Raw genomic sequence first — 17,555 nt, 5'->3', positions numbered from 1 at the left:
ATGTTAAATCTAAATGTTAAATCTAAATCTAAATATTACATGTAAATGTTGAATCTAAATCTAAATCTAAATGTTAAATCTAAATGTTAAATCTAAATCTAAATCTAAATGTTGAATCTAAATGTTTCGGGTGAAACTAAATATTTAACTAATATGCAAATTAAAAATGCCGACAACCGGAAGTGCCAAAATAAAAGCTCGAGGAGGTAAGTGTGTGTTTATAGCATCGTGTCAAATAAGAAACGAATAAAAACCATCTCATCCCAGGAAACTGACTCTTGGACATGGTTTATCGTAATAATAACTACCTAAAATAATAAACATGTTTGGAGAAACTGTATTTGAAGAGAAGATTAGTGTCATTTTAATGAAAAGTGCGGGACTTATGATGACCTGTAGCCATAATAGCCAGCCACAAGGGGTCTCACTTTGACTGAATGTTATGTCCTTCACACAGTCTGTGGTCCTCACTCATCATGCTCATCGTCACGCTGTCATCACTCTCTGTCGTGTTCGCATGCTAAAAGCCTATATCACCTCCCGCCCCTGACCAGGTACGGTAACTGTTCACGTTACTGTCGTTCAAAATGTCCAACGAATCGGCGTTAGCCGAGAGCATCGGCAGAGCCGTCCTGGCGGCTATTCAAAATGTTTCAACAATGACAACAACCGCCTCGGGGCCACCACAGGCCACCTCAGTAAGTATGTTTTCCAAATCACGTAGCATTGGATTGTTGTTAAGGCTAACTTAACTAAACTAGCTAACGGTAGCCAGTAGAGATTTGCTACTAGCACCAAATGCACTTTATGTGTAGCACATTTGTTTCTGTAAACGTAAAACTCACACCGGTTAAGGTAAGTGACGCAGTGGGAGGAACTCATGAGTAAATGTGAGTTTAAGATTATGTGAAGATTTTCTGAGCTGCAAAGCATGATAAATTATATAATTTAGCGTTACTGCTAACGGAGGCTACTTGTCACCCCTCAGGCCCACAAATGACACTGTAAATTGTTGTTAAAATGGAAATCTGCCTCTGTCCTCAGTCAGACATCTCTCCTTGGCTAAACTTAACGTTACCTGCTGGCCTTTACTCACAAGATAAAACCGTTCTCTGCTTGGCTAGAGAGCGAGAAATGCTAATGGAGGACAGAGGCAGTCACAATGATAAAACATTTAATTTAATGTGAATAAGGTACCAGAATCAGAGTGCATACTGTAAAAAAAAAAACATAAAATGTATCTCTCTGTTTCCTTTGCCAATCTCAACCCTGCTTTGATTGCTGGGCATATAAGCATTAAAAGCAATTGAAATATAATGTTGCTAATATTTTGCTAATGTCTATTCAGGCTCCCACCACTTACAATTACACACCGGGGCCAGCCACACCCACCACCTCCACTGGGACATCATACCGCTCGGTATACTTGCATACTCATGTAACCTAGCTGGCTGTTTGTTGGTTTTTTTAATTTTTGATGTGTAATGTTTCAGCATTAGTTCCAATCATGATGGCATATTTTATACAACACTAACATGTGACAAGATAACGTCTTTGGTATTTTGTTTATATTTTAAAACTCCTCAGGGCTCCAGCACCAGCGCTACCACACCTTTACCAGCAACAGACTTCGCTCCAGTGATCTGTCTGTCAGTAAGTACTCATTAATATTCATGTTCATATTTGTTTGATTTATTTCTCATTTAACTCTCAGTAACATCTCATCTTTTGATTGTCCATTTTATTTAAACATTCCTCAAGTAAATGTACAGTACAATCTATAATTTTTTTTCAGAAGATAATGAGTGGATGTGAATGGTCATCATGTCTATAATTCTCTCTTGAATAACCCTTGTTTGTTATATAAACATTCAAAATTTCATATTCTTTGGTGTGTTCTAGAATGACTACCAAGGAAGACATCAGATTTCCAAAGAGGAGCTTGAACATGTTCTTTCACTGAAAACCACCTTTACCGAAGCGGCATCTATTCTTTCAATCTCAAGGCCAACTTTCTACAAGTTACTGCAAGACTATAATATCCCAACATCAAAATTTAAGAGCATCAGTGATCAACAGTTGGATCTTGAAGTGTCACAAATAAAAACTCAACACCCAAATGTTGGAGAAGTGATGCTTATGGGGCATCTCCGTTCCAAAAACATTGTGGTCCAAAGACAACGTGTAAGAGATTCACTGCGAAGGATGGACCCAATTGGTGTCCTAGCCAGGAGAACAACAGCAATAGCTCGCCGAGTATACTCTGTCCCACATCCAAATTTCATATGGCATGTAGATGGAAATCATAAATTGATTAGGTGGAAATTGGTTGTTCATGGTGCCATAGACGGCTACAGTAGGATGCTGATGTTTCTTCACTGCTCCAACAATAATCGTGCTGAAACTGTAAGAGACCTCTTTACTGCAGCTGTTGGACAGTTTGGCAGACCACTGCACATCAGGACTGATCACGGAGGAGAGAACGTTCAGATTTGGGAGGACATGCATGTGAGCAGGGGGGAAGGCTCTGTCTTAACAGGAAGTTCTGTACACAACCAGAGGATTGAGCGTTTTAACCGAGACTTGAACAAAAACTGCAGCCATATTTATGCACCCATTTTTTATGAACTGGAATCCCTGGGTATCCTAGACATAGACAATGCAACAGACCTATTTTGTCTCCATTATGTCTTTCTACCCAGAATCAACCACACTTTGGAAGAATTCAAAGCTGGATTTAACAATCACTCTATATCATCTGAAGGAAATAGAACACCAGTTCAGCTTTTTACTCTGGACAATGATTTGCCTCATTTTCACAACCCAGAACTCTCAACAGCAGGGTTAGTTTTTTGTTCCTCACCAAACTCTCAAAGAGGATTTTCCCCATTGAATGACAGGGATTTGCAAGAACTGAATGATGCCATTAACCCTCTTCAAAATGACAACAACAATGGCAAAACATTGTTTCAGAGAACACAACAGTTTATTTTTGAGAAACTTGTAAATGTGTGATCTCAGCATGACATGGACAACTGGGTAGCATTAGCCTTATTGTACTTTCAAAAGTACACTGTGAAACAAATACTGATGTTTTGTTGTGCTTCTTTAACTACAAGATTAACAGCCTCTTGCCAGCATATAGATTTTTGAAAATTACATGATGGAACATAAATGATGTCAGTGTTAAAAAGGCTACAGACGTACTTTTGCATCTGTTAGTTTTCTGTCAAGTCCAAAGCAATGGTAGTGTGGATAAATACAAGATGACTCATGTTATGTGAAAGAACAGTAAAATACTTTTCAGGGCTCTACAGATGTATTGATGCATAACTGTCTTCCACTACATTGTTCCTGATTTTAAAGTACCTAAATATGCAAAGTAAAAGTACTCCGTGAAGTAAAACGATACCTGTCAGTGTTTTTTAATATCTTGTATATTACATACATAACTTGTATCTTTATTATGTATCTCTGAGAAGATGGCTGTACATAAAGGTAAGACATTTTTTTGCATTTTGCAGCTAATCCAAAAGGTTTTGTCAAGTGATGGAGTGGGAATTTTTTCAACATATGAACATACAATCTTCAGTTAAGCACAAAATATTCAACAGCAATAAATCTGAATATACAAGCCTTTCAATGGTGAGGAGGGGAATTCAAAATTTAAATGTGAAAAGTACTTCAAATTTCTACGGAAGTACCTTACTAGAGTAAATGTACATATTATATTCCTTCACCACTGATTCAGTATATATATAAAAAAAAAAAACTATGGTAGTTAAATTCATAAACAATCATTGTTAAAAAAAAACACACACATCACAGGGTTAAAGTAACTACATTGGTAATTTATTATTACTGCGATGACTGATTCCATATCCTTCCAATCATACAGTACAACATCTTACAGTATAAAGAAGGGGTCAGATAGTCCTCACAGAGGTAAACGTTTTTTGTAAGAAAACAAGGCAGAGTGTGGAGCAAGATGGAAAAACACAATCTAAAGTATTTATTTTTCAGCTTTTTTATGTACTGCAATTGAAACCATTGCTTTATAACATGGACAAACTATGTCCTCTATGAACAAACATGTGGAGCCCTGCACTAAACAGTGGTGTATTACACTGCAAGGGTTCTTTCACAAATTAACAGTTGAACTGTTTGTTTAAATGGTGCTGAATAAAGATCCATTCATTAGAGCTACTAGGAAGCAGTAGTTAAATTCATCATCATCAGCCATTGTTTTTGCGTTTACAAAAAGGTGGAGCTCATTTGCACAAGTGTGTGCAATGGGAAGATGTTTTTTTTCATCATGAATAAACATTAATTTAGGAGCTGGATGAAAGCCAATGGCTGGGACTTTGCTGCTACCTGTAGCAAATGCCAGGATGTGACCAGGGCTCAAAATCTTCAGGAATGCCTCCTCATCGTTGGTTAGAGTCCTGTCCCCATACGTGTCTCTCAGCTCTTTATCTACAATCAAAGGGAAAACATTGTTGACTTGGAGACTGGAAAATACTCCGGTTTAAGAAAGCCTGAATCAATGAATAATTGAGTGACTAATGGATTGTTATGGACTGTATAGGTATTTTGGTGAAAAAGCAATTTTATTCTGAAAAGCATCAGATAACTATTCTTGTTTGTGGTACATAAACATTAGACAGGCACAGCTTCATGAGTTGTAAAGAATAAAAGTAATCTGTAAATTTCCTGGATTGCCTTGTATAATATACTGAATTACAAATACATACCAGTACTTACTTTCAACACATTGGAGAAACTCCCTAAATTTGACCACTATCAACTCCTCCTTAGCTCTTCTGTTGCTCCCCAGTACGGAGTAGCTTGGTTTGAGAATACCAGCTACAAAATCAGCTTCTTGACCTTTGTCCTCTCCTGGTATGTTAAGCAGCACACGCAAGCTGGGGTTCTCTCTCAGGAGTGATAAAACCTGGAGGGAAATTCAACACCATAAATGAAAGGCCATAAAGATAATCAAAGATGATACAGAACTGTGAGGTAAATCTTACTCCATAGTGAGACAAGCCATCAATGAGTTGATCAAGACAGCTCTGCCGTTGCACAACAGTATGATATAGAACTGCATTTTTCACAAACAGATCTCTGTTGGCCATGGTGACTACGACTGGAAGCCCCTCTACTTGATATCGCCATGAGTCACAGCAGCTGACAGCTTTCTCCAAATCATCCTGCAAGGTTGCATGTTGAACCTAAATATTACAGATCAAATGTTATTTTCTCAAATTACTGCATTTAACCAACATTAACAGAATTACTATGTAGACTGTGCATTTAACTTAATAGTTACTTACCTATGACAAGAAAAGTTTGAATTTTTAGTTATTTATTTGGTAATATGAAATCAAAATTATTTTGATAATGCATTCTACCAAAATAAAATTAACTACTGCTGTGGAATATTTAAAAAAAGCAAAGGCTTACTACAATAGTCTTCAGATCAGAATTACCTTATTGAGGTTTTCCCTTAAATCAGGGTCACCTATATCATCAGGTGACACGTGAACTTGAAGGATGTCCCCAGACACAATGTAGTCCACTACACTTGGGGACAGGAATGCAGGTGGTTCACCCCCTTGCACTATTATTGTTGACATCATCCTGCCAATGGTTCGATACACTCCATTTTGCAAGTGGAGCATGTTCAGTCTTGGTGTGCATCCATTTGGTGTGCCTGAAAGATTAAATAAGTTAAGCAGCACATTCTTTATCATTTTCTCTGGCATTTACAAACCAATATTTGTGGTCAGGTAGCCACAAAATAAATATATATATAAAACCTTCAAAAGTTCCACTGTCCTGGAAGATAGCCTTCACCAGTAAACGGAAAAACTCTCGTCTGGGACCCCCAAGGTCAGCAGCATCTTCCACAGCATCATGTTCATCACTTGTAAATGTGACATAGAGCTTGTCACAGCTTTCTGCAAAACTGGGTCTTTTAAACACACGCAAGGCTGTGGTCCAAACATTGGCTCGACTGATATAGATCTGTCTTGTTCCCGATGTAATAACTCTCTCACTGTGAGCTTGTAGAAGACCTGCAATTTCTTCTTTGCTCAGCATTTCAGATGACCTATATTAAAAATGACAAAGATGAACAGACCTTTGATTATCTGTGCATTTACTTCACTATTACCTTCAGTGCACGATGACATAACTGTTTGATTTTATTTGCGATTTTTACACTGGTGTAAACACGTAATTTACCGTAATAAAATTACTTGTAACTCTTACTTTAAAGTATTAACAGCAGGTACATCCCACTCTTCTAGCAGACTACGCTGAATTGCCTCTTCAAGAGCCTCATCTTCCTCCAGATAAACAGGGCTGAGCAAATGGAGATAAATAGGGACAGCAGAAAATTCAGCAGAAACCAGAGAGAGAGAGTGTGAGTGTGTGTGTGTGAGAGAGAGAGAAAGAGAGAGAGACTTTTATCAGAGGTTCATAATGTAAACGGACTAACATCTACACTGCTGTATTTCTATGAAGCCCAAACAATATATTACACAAATTCTGCCACATTATAAGGAAACACTTGTCTCAGGTCCTCTGCCTGGCCCTGACTTTCACTCTCTTGAGTGCTGCTCTCTGTCTCCTGACATCTGGCCTCACTTTCCCTCTGTGATGAAGGCACTGTACTCAGCACTGCATAAAGAAAAGGAGGTAAAAGGGAAATATTTTTGTAATGATGTTAATCTCATTTCATTTAAAGTGCAACTTAACCCTAATTTCATTTTTAATATTTTTCCTTTAAAATAAATTTAATAGGCAGCCTTTAAGGATCGAGGGTTAAGCAAAACTGAATGAGATGAGCAAGGTTTGAGAGTCGCCTTTTCCTTTCAGTAGAAATGACTGAATTGTGCTACTAAGCTCAGTCTACACTTCTTATAATGACTTGTATGTAGATGAATCAAGACATCCAATCCAAATCCATTTGAGGCTGACAAAAAAAATTAAATAAAATAACTGGTGGTTAAATTCTGTCAGTTTGGCCTTTGTTAAACTTTGGTCACACTACAGGACTTTCAAAGTCTTAAAGGATTAGTTCACCTCAAAATGAAAAATTTCTAATAATTTACTCACCACAATGCCATCCGAGAAATCAATGTCTTTTTTCCTCAGTGGAAGAGAAATTAAGTTTTTGAGGAAAACATTTCTGGATTTTTCTTTACCATCGTTTTTCAAGTCCAGATAAATGCAGTTTCAAAAGTCTTTAAAGTGCTTTAACTTCGATCTGCATGATCCCATCTGAGGATTAGGGGCTAATCTAGTGAAACGATCGGTCATTTTATGAAGTACAAAAAATAAAAATTATATACTTTTTATACAATTTTTCGGATTGAGCACAAGCCGGAAAACTGAAATCACACATTACATTTGGTTAAAAAGTTCGTTGATTGCTCTCGGCAAGTGGAAAATCAGGGCTACAATCCTAAAGTGTGAACTCAACTTTTGCAGGTAATAAAGCAGTAATTATTGAGTTGTCAAGGACAAGGGAATACTTTTTTTAATCACACATACAATTTAGTACAGTGAAACTTGTCCTCTGCATTTAACCCATCCCAGGAGCAGGGCAACCATAGCACAGCACCCATGAACCAACTCCAGATTCTGAGCCAGTGCCTTGGTCAAGGGCACTGACTGGATAATTAATCTAAATGTGCCTGTTTTTGATGGTGCAGGAAACCCACACAAATACAGGAGAAAATGCAAACTCCACACAGAAAGGACCAGGGCTGGACTGGGGTTTGAACCGAGTTACCATACAGCCTATAGAAAATATAATTTAAAGTGCTTTAACCTGTTAAATGTCACCCCGTCCCGTATACAGGACGCCTTCGTTGACTATACTATATTACAATCAAATCTAATCTAATCTTGACAAACTATATATCGTTGGAAAGGTCTAAGACTCCCAAATATATATTTTACCAATATTTTTTGTTAAAAATTATGTAGGAAAAGTAATAGATGAATTTATGACAAGAGTGCACCCTCAGAAATCTACATTACAAAAGGAGCTTTGACCTTTGTTTAAAAAAAAGACTTCCTCGTTGCCTTTTTCTCTATCACATTTTAGAAATCATCAGAAGTTATATATCACTTGAATACATAAAATCTCAAAATTCATCCTTTAAAACCCATTTTAAAATCAGACATTGCATTACCATGTAAATGGCACATCAAAATCATGTTACAAAATGTTTTCAGTCATGAATTATAAAAATTTAGGTTTGTATCATGCACATTCATGTCTATCTTCAAAAACGTGAGTGACAGATAACAGGTTAACTTACTTCTTTGATGTGATGGACTTTCTTGCATTCTTTCATTTTCACTACCTTGACTGATGAGCTCACTTTCACTTGTGGAAGGTGACACTGTATGAACTAAATGACAGGTTATGGACAAAAGAAGGGAAAATATATATCAGTAACTGGAAACAAAGTACTTAACATTTTTAATGAATTACCCCTATCAGAATTTTGGGATGAACAGAATTAGAACAGATACATTTTTTTATAAATGAATGATAAACCCATTGCTGTGAGAAAATAACTGTTGACTCTGCCTACAACCTGTTGCGAAACAACATTTCAAATTCTCAAACCCACCTCTCCTTCTCAAGCCCACAGGACTTTCAAGGTCACTATCGGAGAGTTCCTCAGGTTCCTCCAGGAGAAAAAAAAAATCAAGCCATAGGTAGTTAACTATTTAACACTAAGTTAAGCTAAAATAAGTATATGTTATTTATGTAAAGAAGCAAAATAAGCAACATAAATATTTTTACTTCTAATACATTGAATGTTGCCCATAACTGAAACTCTGTACTGTCATATAAACTGTTTACCTGTAAAGGTTTGCTTATCAATGCCATTATATAGAGACAAGAGGCTGAACTAATCGAGGCAACTTCTTTTCCACCCCACAGAAAACTGCTTGAGACGTTTGGTTTCATTAGTCTTTTGCATCCCTTGACTGTACTCAAATACTCAAATGGGAAGGACTGGCCCATAGACAATGCAAACGTTCTTCTGAAAATGGCACTCATTTCTTCTTTAAGTTGTGCTTCAGACCAGTCAGATGTAAAGGAGATCTTCCCAATAAGGCCATCTCGTGCTAAATTTGCTCTTGAGTCTCCCCTTGGAATGCGGAATGTTGATGCTGACGAAAAAGGCAAGCACACAACATCTCTTGTATAGTGTTTGCAGGCTTTGTTTTTCCTGCCAAAACGTGAGTGTGTAGCAGTCCTTTGATGAACTGATGGAAAGGGAACCTGAAATCAATGAAAACAGACACTTGTGCAATAAGCAATAAGTTTTTGTTAATTGTGAATGCAAACTGTAGATGCAAACCAGTTAACTGACCCCATCATGGGGTCTCTATAGGGGTGGTGTTAGCGCAGTGGATAAGACACACGTCTGTGGTGTGGGAGACCCGGGTTTGAATCCACTGTGAGACACCAATGTGTCCCTGAGCAAGACACTTAACCCCTAGTTGTTCCAGAGGCGTGCGACCTCTGACATATATAGCAATTGTAAGTCGCTTTGGATAAAAGCGTCAGCTAAATGAATAAAATGTAAAATGTCTATTGATCGATTACCAGGTGGTTAATTAACCTTTTTTTTTGTCAATAAGCAATTTATTTAATAAAAATACTGGTGTTGTATAAAATATGCCATCATGATTGGAACTAATGCTGAAACATTACACATCAAAAATTAAAAAAACCAACAAACAGCCAGCTAGGTTACATGAGTATGCAAGTATACCGAGCGGTATGATGTCCCAGTGGAGGTGGTGGGTGTGGCTGGCCCCGGTGTGTAATTGTAAGTGGTGGGAGCCTGAATAGACATTAGCAAAATATTAGCAACATTATATTTCAATTGCTTTTAATGCTTATATGCCCAGCAATCAAAGCAGGGTTGAGATTGGCAAAGGAAACAGAGAGATACATTTTATGTTTTTTTTTTTACAGTATGCACTCTGATTCTGGTACCTTATTCACATTAAATTAAATGTTTTATCATTGTGACTGCCTCTGTCCTCCATTAGCATTTCTCGCTCTCTAGCCAAGCAGAGAACGGTTTTATCTTGTGAGTAAAGGCCAGCAGGTAACGTTAAGTTTAGCCAAGGAGAGATGTCTGACTGAGGACAGAGGCAGATTTCCATTTTAACAACAATTTACAGTGTCATTTGTGGGCCTGAGGGGTGACAAGTAGCCTCCGTTAGCAGTAACGCTAAATTATATAATTTATCATGCTTTGCAGCTCAGAAAATCTTCACATAATCTTAAACTCACATTTACTCATGAGTTCCTCCCACTGCGTCACTTACCTTAACCGGTGTGAGTTTTACGTTTACAGAAACAAATGTGCTACACATAAAGTGCATTTGGTGCTAGTAGCAAATCTCTACTGGCTACCGTTAGCTAGTTTAGTTAAGTTAGCCTTAACAACAATCCAATGCTACGTGATTTGGAAAACATACTTACTGAGGTGGCCTGTGGTGGCCCCGAGGCGGTTGTTGTCATTGTTGAAACATTTTGAATAGCCGCCAGGACGGCTCTGCCGATGCTCTCGGCTAACGCCGATTCGTTGGACATTTTGAACGACAGTAACGTGAACAGTTACCGTACCTGGTCAGGGGCGGGAGGTGATATAGGCTTTTAGCATGCGAACACGACAGAGAGTGATGACAGCGTGACGATGAGCATGATGAGTGAGGACCACAGACTGTGTGAAGGACATAACATTCAGTCAAAGTGAGACCCCTTGTGGCTGGCTATTATGGCTACAGGTCATCATAAGTCCCGCACTTTTCATTAAAATGACACTAATCTTCTCTTCAAATACAGTTTCTCCAAACATGTTTATTATTTTAGGTAGTTATTATTACGATAAACCATGTCCAAGAGTCAGTTTCCTGGGATGAGATGGTTTTTATTCGTTTCTTATTTGACACGATGCTATAAACACACACTTACCTCCTCGAGCTTTTATTTTGGCACTTCCGGTTGTCGGCATTTTTAATTTGCATATTAGTTAAATATTTAGTTTCACCCGAAACATTTAGATTCAACATTTAGATTTAGATTTAGATTTAACATTTAGATTTAACATTTAGATTTAGATTTAGATTCAACATTTACATGTAATATTTAGATTTAGATTTAACATTTAGATTTAACATTTATATTTAGATTTAACATTTACATTTATATTTAGATTTAACATTTACATTTAACATTTAGATTTAAATTTAATGTTTAGATTTAGATTTAACATTTAGATTTAACATTTAGATTTAGATTTAACATTTAGATTTAACATTTAGATTTAACATTTACATTTAGGTTTAACATTCAGATTTAACATTTAGATTTAGATTTAACATTTAGATTTAGATTTAACATTTACATTTAGATTTAACATTTACATTTAGATTTAACATTTAGATTAATATTTAACATTTAGGTGTAACATTTAATATTTAGATTTAACATTTAATATTTAGATTTAACTATTTAAAATATCTTTAAGTTGACAAATATTGTTGTAAATGTGATAAAAAGTGACCGTCAAAAATTCATACCAGTTTTTTAAACATTGTTTGAAGCTAAATGTGACAAAATGTTGCTGTTATTTTCAGCGTGAGCAGCTTTACAAAAGGCGCCCCATAGGCTGTGACACAATTCATTAAGCTAAAAAAAAGGAAAATAATTCCTCAAATAGCCTCTTTATTAACTACTAGACTATCATAATTGCAAGCAGAAATTGTGACACTAAGAAAAGATCCAGATGGGGAAACAAATTCATGGAAAAATCAAAGCCTATTTTGAAGTCTAAGATTCTATATTGTATCCACTTTCCACAAAATGACAAACTACTGCAGCCAATATTTGTTTCTTTATTTTATAATTTGCTTTGCTTAAATGCCTGAAATATGTATGTGGCATAGGCATATATAGGGATAATACATTATTTCAATCTGAAAGTGTGAAATCTATCCTATCTCTGGACCAGATAAATGTGCACTGAACATTCTTTTCAGACGTTATAGTCTGACAATGTTCTGTCATAGATAGATCTGTGTGTTCATATGTGTTTAATACTTCACTGTATAATTCATTTGAAACACTGTTATGACTAAAATTAGACAGTAGTTCAATCATAACCAACCACAACAAACTCATTATAGAAAGACCTTTAAGCTCCAGACTAATCTTATCACAGACTGATTGTTCTATTTAAAATTAATGTATGCAACAGAATTAAAAATTAAAATGAAATATGCAATTATTACATAGACTTTGCTATGAGTAAAGTTTATATATACAGTACAGACCAAAAGTTTGGAAACATTATTATTTTTAATGTTTTTGAAAGAAGTTTCTTCTGTCTGCTCATCAAGCTTGCATTTATTTGATCAAAAAAAAAAACAGTAATATTGTGAAGTATTATTACAACTTAAAATATTAGTTTTCTATTTGAATATACTTAAAAAATATATATATATATTCCTGTGATGCAAAGCTGTATTTTCAGCATCATTACTCCGGCCTTCAGTGTCACATGTTACATCCAGTCCATCACATGATCATTTAGAAATCATTCTAATATTCGGATTTATTATGAGTGTTGGAAACAGTTCTGCTGTCTAATATATTTGATGAATAAAAGGTTAAAAAGAACTGCATTTATTCAAAAAAAAAAAAAAGTATAATAATATGTATTCTAATAATATATTTTCTTTACTATCACTTTTTATCAATCTAACACATCCTTGCTGAATAAAAGAATCGATTTTATTTAAAAAAAAAATAGAAAGAAAAAAATTACTGACCCCAAATTACTGACCAGTAGTGTATATTGTTATTACAAAATATTTATATTTTAAAAACATAGCTTTTTTTTTTTTTTTACTTTTTATTCATCAAAGTATCCTAAAAAAGTATCACATGTTCTGAAAAAATATTAAGCAGCAGAACCGTTTCCAACTTTGATAATGAATCAAAGAAATGATAACGGTTCTAAACACTTTTGACCTGATTCAGCATGTGCATGGACTCACGCACAAAGGTGGACACACTCTGGATCTAATCATCAGTAGGGGTCTAAACATGTCATCCATTGTTATTAAGGACATAGCACTATCTGATCACTTCTGTATTTTCTTTGATATATTGATCTCTGCTACCACTGAATCTAGATCGGTCTCTGTCAGAAGGAGATGCATAAACGAGAACACAAGACTTACTATTTATGGAGGCTATATCTTTAACACCAAGCATTTCTGCAGACTCTGTTGTTATTCTCCTTGATTCCTTCAACTCAAAAGTTAAGAATGTTATTGATGATATTGCACCAATAATAGTAAGAAAACAAACAGACAGAAATCAGTTTGGAGAAGATCAACAGCAGTTCAGACTATGAAAAGACAATGCGGAAAAGCCGAGCGGATGTGGAGGAATTCACTATAGCATCTATAAAGAGAACCTTTATGCTTTTAATGTGAATCTAGCCACAGCTAGACAAAATTTATTCTCAAACCTTATAAACAGTAACTTAAATAACACTCATACTCTTTTTGCCACTGTTGAGAGACTGACCCCAAGTCAGATTCCCAGTGATATGCTCTCAGACAGCAAATGCAATGAGTTTGCTTCTTTCTTTTCTGAGAAGATCATCAATATCAGGAAGGCAATTAGCACATCCTCAAGTAATGCAGAGGTCAGACAGATTCCGCCACAATATCAAAAAGATACTATGTCTATTTTTGAAACAATTGATAGTAAAATTCTGGAAGACATAGTGCAGCAACTAAAATCGTCAACCTGTTGTCTTGACACACTTCCCACATCTTTCTTCAAAAGTGTGCTTGACTGCTTAAAAGCAGATCTCTTAGAAGTGGTGAATGCCTGACTTCTTTCTGGGACATTTCCAAACTCCCTAAAAACTGCAGTTGTTAAGCCCCTCCTGAAAAAGACCAATCTTGATAACACAATTTTGAGCAATTTTAGACCAATATCTAATCTTCCTTTTATAGGCAAAATTATAGAAAAGGTAATTTTTAATCAGCTGAACAAATACTTAAACTCAAATGGATACCTGGACAATTTTCAATCTGGTTTCCGACTGCATCACAGCACAGAGACAGCACTCATTAAGATAATAAATGATATTCGCTTAAATTGTGACTCTGGCAAAATATCGGTGCTGGTATTGCTAGATCTCAGTGCTGCATTTGACACTGTTAATCATAACCTACTACTAGAGAGACTGGAAAACTGGGTTGGGCTTTCTGGGATGGTACTCAAATGGTTCAGGTCATACTTAGAAGGGAGAGGCTATTATGTGAGTATAGGAGAGCATAAGTCTAAGTGGACGTCCATGACATGCGGAGTCCCACAAGGCTCAATTCTTGCACCACTCTTGTTTAGCCTGTATATGCTCCCACTAAGCCAAATAATGAAAAAGAACCAAATCGCCTACCACAGCTTTGCTGATGATACCCAGATTTACCTAGCCTTATCTCCAAATGACTACAGCCCCATTGACTCCCTTTGCCAATGCATTGATAAAATTAATAGTTGGATGTGCCAGAACTTTCTTCAGGTAAACAAGGAAAAAACTGAAGTAATTGCGTTTGGAAACAAAGATGAAGCTTTCAAGGTGAATGCATACCTTGACTCTAGGGGTCAAACAACTAAAAATCAAGTCAGGAATCTTGGTGTGTTTCTGGAGACAGACCTTAGTTTCAGTAGTCATGTCAAAGCAGTAACTAAATCAGCATACTATCATCTAAAAAACATTGCAAGAATTAGATGTTTTGTTTCAAGTCAAGATTAGGAGAAACTAGTTCATGCCTTCATCACCAGCAGGGAGGACTATTGAGATGGGCTTCTCACCGGCCTTCCCAAAAAGACCATTAGACAGCTGCAGCTCATCCAGAACGCTGCTGCCAGGATTCTGACTAGAACCAGAAAATCTGAGCATATCACACCAGTCCTCAGGTCCTTACACTGGCTTCCATTTAGGATTGATTTTAAAGTACTTTTACTCGTATATAAGTCACTAAATGACCTAGGACAGAAATACATTGCAGATATGCTCACTGAATATAAGCCTAACAGACCACTCAGTTCACTAGGATCGAGTCAGTTAGAAATAACAAGGGTTCACACAAAACAAGGGGAGTCCTCCTTTAGTTACTATGGCGCCCGCAGCTGGAATCAGCTTCCAAAAGAGATCAGATGTGCTAAAACACTAGTCACATTTAAATCAAGACTTAAAACTCGCCTGTTTAGCTGTGCATTTATTGAATGAGCACTGTGCAATGTCCGAACAGATTGCACTGTATTTTCACTGTTTTTTTTATAACTGTTTTAAATTAATTTTAAATGAGTCAATTTTTTGATAATTTAAAAAGTTTTAAAATTGCTTGTTTTATTCTTGTTATTATTTTTCTTCATTATTATTTTAATTTATTTTATGTAAAGTACTTTGAATTACCATTGTTTACGAAATGTGCTATATAAATAAACTTGCCTTGCCTTGTTATTGTAGCAGTTGAATCTTCTTTTTAAATTTAAACACGGGCCTACAGCTCATGACTGTTATTTAAGAAAACATGACAGGTCATGTGATATTATATAGATGTCATCAATTCTTAGAGATCATTCATTATTCAAGAGTTTCCATGTAATAATATGCTCGATGTTTCCATCATGCCTTTTTATTCATTCCTCTTTTTTTTTCTTTTTTGCCTTCTCATTCTTTTTTTCATTTCCAAATACGAAGGGCAGTGTAGCTGCATCTGATGTTCTAATAATGTATTATGTTGTTTATTTATCATGGAGAAGAATATATATCAATCCCAAACTTCTATGCATCATCCACATGGGGCCAGTGAGAATCTGGAGGGGGGTGACACTGTTCCTGTCAATCAGCTATAGCATAAAGAGACCCTGATTCTTTTCCAGCACTGTTTTCTTCACTGTTGTTTAGTTATGTGTGCTCAGGTCTTGGTTATTGGATCACACTGCTTCATATTTCATTACTGCTATAACTCAATCCCCTGATAAATGTGTTTAATAATGTTTTTAATCTAAGTCAGAGACAAATACACAGCGTCTCCCCTAACAAGAGAGATGTTTTTTCATTTGTGTTCAGTATTCCTCAGAGCCAGAAGAGTTGTCATTACAAGAAACTATAATAATTTTTTTCTATAATGCACAAACAGATATACTGGCCTGGTGGCCTGATGGCTGCCCATGTATTTTAGATTCCCCAAAGGAGCAAACAGAGAGAGGAAGAGGATGCAGTTTCAGATTTCTCTGCAGTGAATAACTGCACAATAACCAAAAATAAGCATGCAATAAGACTGGTGGGAATATTATGTTCATGTGTCTCCACTGTCCAGAGCTGTAAGTTACAGCTACTTATAAAAAAAGACACATAGTGCCTTTCTGTTAGCATTAACATCATCAGACACAGCGCTTTCTGACTAGGTGGCCTTTTACACAATTCGTCAAAAGAGCACAATGTGAGGTAGTTCAAATTTAGGAAAGGCTTTCTGTTAAACTAAGCATGATGATGTTACTGATGGCTTTAAGCACTTCAATCAGTTTGTTTAACCCTTTTCAAATAATCATCAATAAAAAGAGCATTAAAAAATAATTAATTAATTTTGCTAAGGGTGCTATATGAGAATGAAGGAATAAATGTGAATTAATGAATTAATAAATGTGAATTTATTTATTGAAAATAAATGTAAATTTAATATTAGTAGTAGTATGTGCATTTCTAATAAGGATTAAAATAAATGTAAGAAAATCAGTAAAAGTAATAAAAGTCTTATATTAAGACTCATGACTTTCAGATCTTTTGAAGTCATGGCCTAATGGTTAGAGAGTCGGACTCCCAATCGAAAGGTTATGAGTTCGAGTCCCGGGCTGGCAGGAATTGTGGGTGGGGGGAGTGCATGTGCAGTTCTCTCTCCACCTTCAATACCACGACTTAGGTGCCCTTGAGCAAGGCATTGAACCCCCAACTGCTCCCCGGGCACTGCAGCATAAATGGCTGCCCACTGCTCCGGGTGTGTGTTCACAGTGTGTGTGTGTGTGTGTGTGATCACTGCTCTGTGTGTGTGCACTTCGGATGGGTTAAATGCAGAGCACAAATTCTAAGTATGGGTCACCATACTTGGCTGAATGTCACGTAACTTCACTTCACTTCACTTGAATGAACGGCTGTCGTTTGTTTCAGTGAGTACTGTGTACTCACGCATCTCAGTCAGCAGATGGCGCTGTTAGATTGATTAATTGACTTCGGAATAGCGTTCAGTTTTGAAGGGAAATTATCATTTTAGTTTTGCCCTTAATTACAGAAAAGACACTTTTAATTTTCCGCATATATTAATACCAGCACGAAAATACTAAATAACGTGTCAGCTTTAACAGGACACCAATGTAGTCGACTGAGTATAGTGTATTGATTTCAACATTGAAC

At 36.2% G+C, this 17,555-nt stretch overlaps 2 protein-coding genes across 2 annotated transcripts; one reads left to right on the top strand and one right to left on the bottom strand.

Moving 5' to 3' along the window:
* Positions 1-44: 44 nt before the first annotated feature.
* On the top strand, positions 45-3,406 carry LOC127952662 (uncharacterized). The gene is made up of 4 exons (XM_052551313.1): positions 45-698; positions 1,349-1,420; positions 1,588-1,653; positions 1,903-3,406. Exons 1-4 carry the CDS (start codon positions 588-590, stop codon positions 3,013-3,015), a joined length of 1,362 nt encoding a protein of 453 aa, XP_052407273.1. The 5' UTR covers positions 45-587; the 3' UTR covers positions 3,016-3,406.
* Positions 3,407-3,830: 424 nt separating this feature from the next.
* On the bottom strand, positions 3,831-10,922 carry LOC127952658 (uncharacterized). Its single transcript, XM_052551305.1, has 12 exons — positions 10,538-10,922; positions 9,816-9,887; positions 8,894-9,319; positions 8,658-8,715; positions 8,340-8,432; positions 6,549-6,687; positions 6,277-6,369; positions 5,823-6,115; positions 5,493-5,716; positions 5,034-5,234; positions 4,765-4,954; positions 3,831-4,476 (listed from the first exon to the last, which is right to left on the bottom strand). Exons 1-12 carry the CDS (start codon positions 10,646-10,648, stop codon positions 4,169-4,171), a joined length of 2,208 nt encoding a protein of 735 aa, XP_052407265.1. The 5' UTR covers positions 10,649-10,922; the 3' UTR covers positions 3,831-4,168.
* Between the last annotated feature and the right edge of the window lie 6,633 nt (positions 10,923-17,555).

This window comes from Carassius gibelio, chromosome B3 (genome assembly GCF_023724105.1).
Source record: "Carassius gibelio isolate Cgi1373 ecotype wild population from Czech Republic chromosome B3, carGib1.2-hapl.c, whole genome shotgun sequence".
NCBI classification, from domain to species: Eukaryota; Metazoa; Chordata; class Actinopteri; order Cypriniformes; family Cyprinidae; genus Carassius; species Carassius gibelio.
Note: the sequence above shows the minus strand (reverse complement) of the source record. Positions and strands in the feature narration are given on the sequence as shown.

What these genes read in the sequence shown, in the direction of transcription:
- LOC127952658 (XM_052551305.1), bottom strand. Translation starts at nt 10,648, where the DNA reads ATGTCCAACGAATCGGCGTTAGCCGAGAGCATCGGCAGAGCCGTCCTG. An exon ending in TGTGGGCTTGAGAAGGAGAG is followed by an intron (nt 8,433 to 8,657) that starts GTGGGTTTGAGA and finishes CCTGTCATTTAG; the next exon opens with TTCATACAGTGTCACCTTCC. An exon ending in TATAATGTGGCAGAATTTGT is followed by an intron (nt 6,370 to 6,548) that starts GTAATATATTGT and finishes CCATTTGCTCAG; the next exon opens with CCCTGTTTATCTGGAGGAAG.
- LOC127952662 (XM_052551313.1), top strand. Translation starts at nt 588, where the DNA reads ATGTCCAACGAATCGGCGTTAGCCGAGAGCATCGGCAGAGCCGTCCTG. An exon ending in GGCCACCACAGGCCACCTCA is followed by an intron (nt 699 to 1,348) that starts GTAAGTATGTTT and finishes ATGTCTATTCAG; the next exon opens with GCTCCCACCACTTACAATTA. An exon ending in CTCCAGTGATCTGTCTGTCA is followed by an intron (nt 1,654 to 1,902) that starts GTAAGTACTCAT and finishes GGTGTGTTCTAG; the next exon opens with AATGACTACCAAGGAAGACA.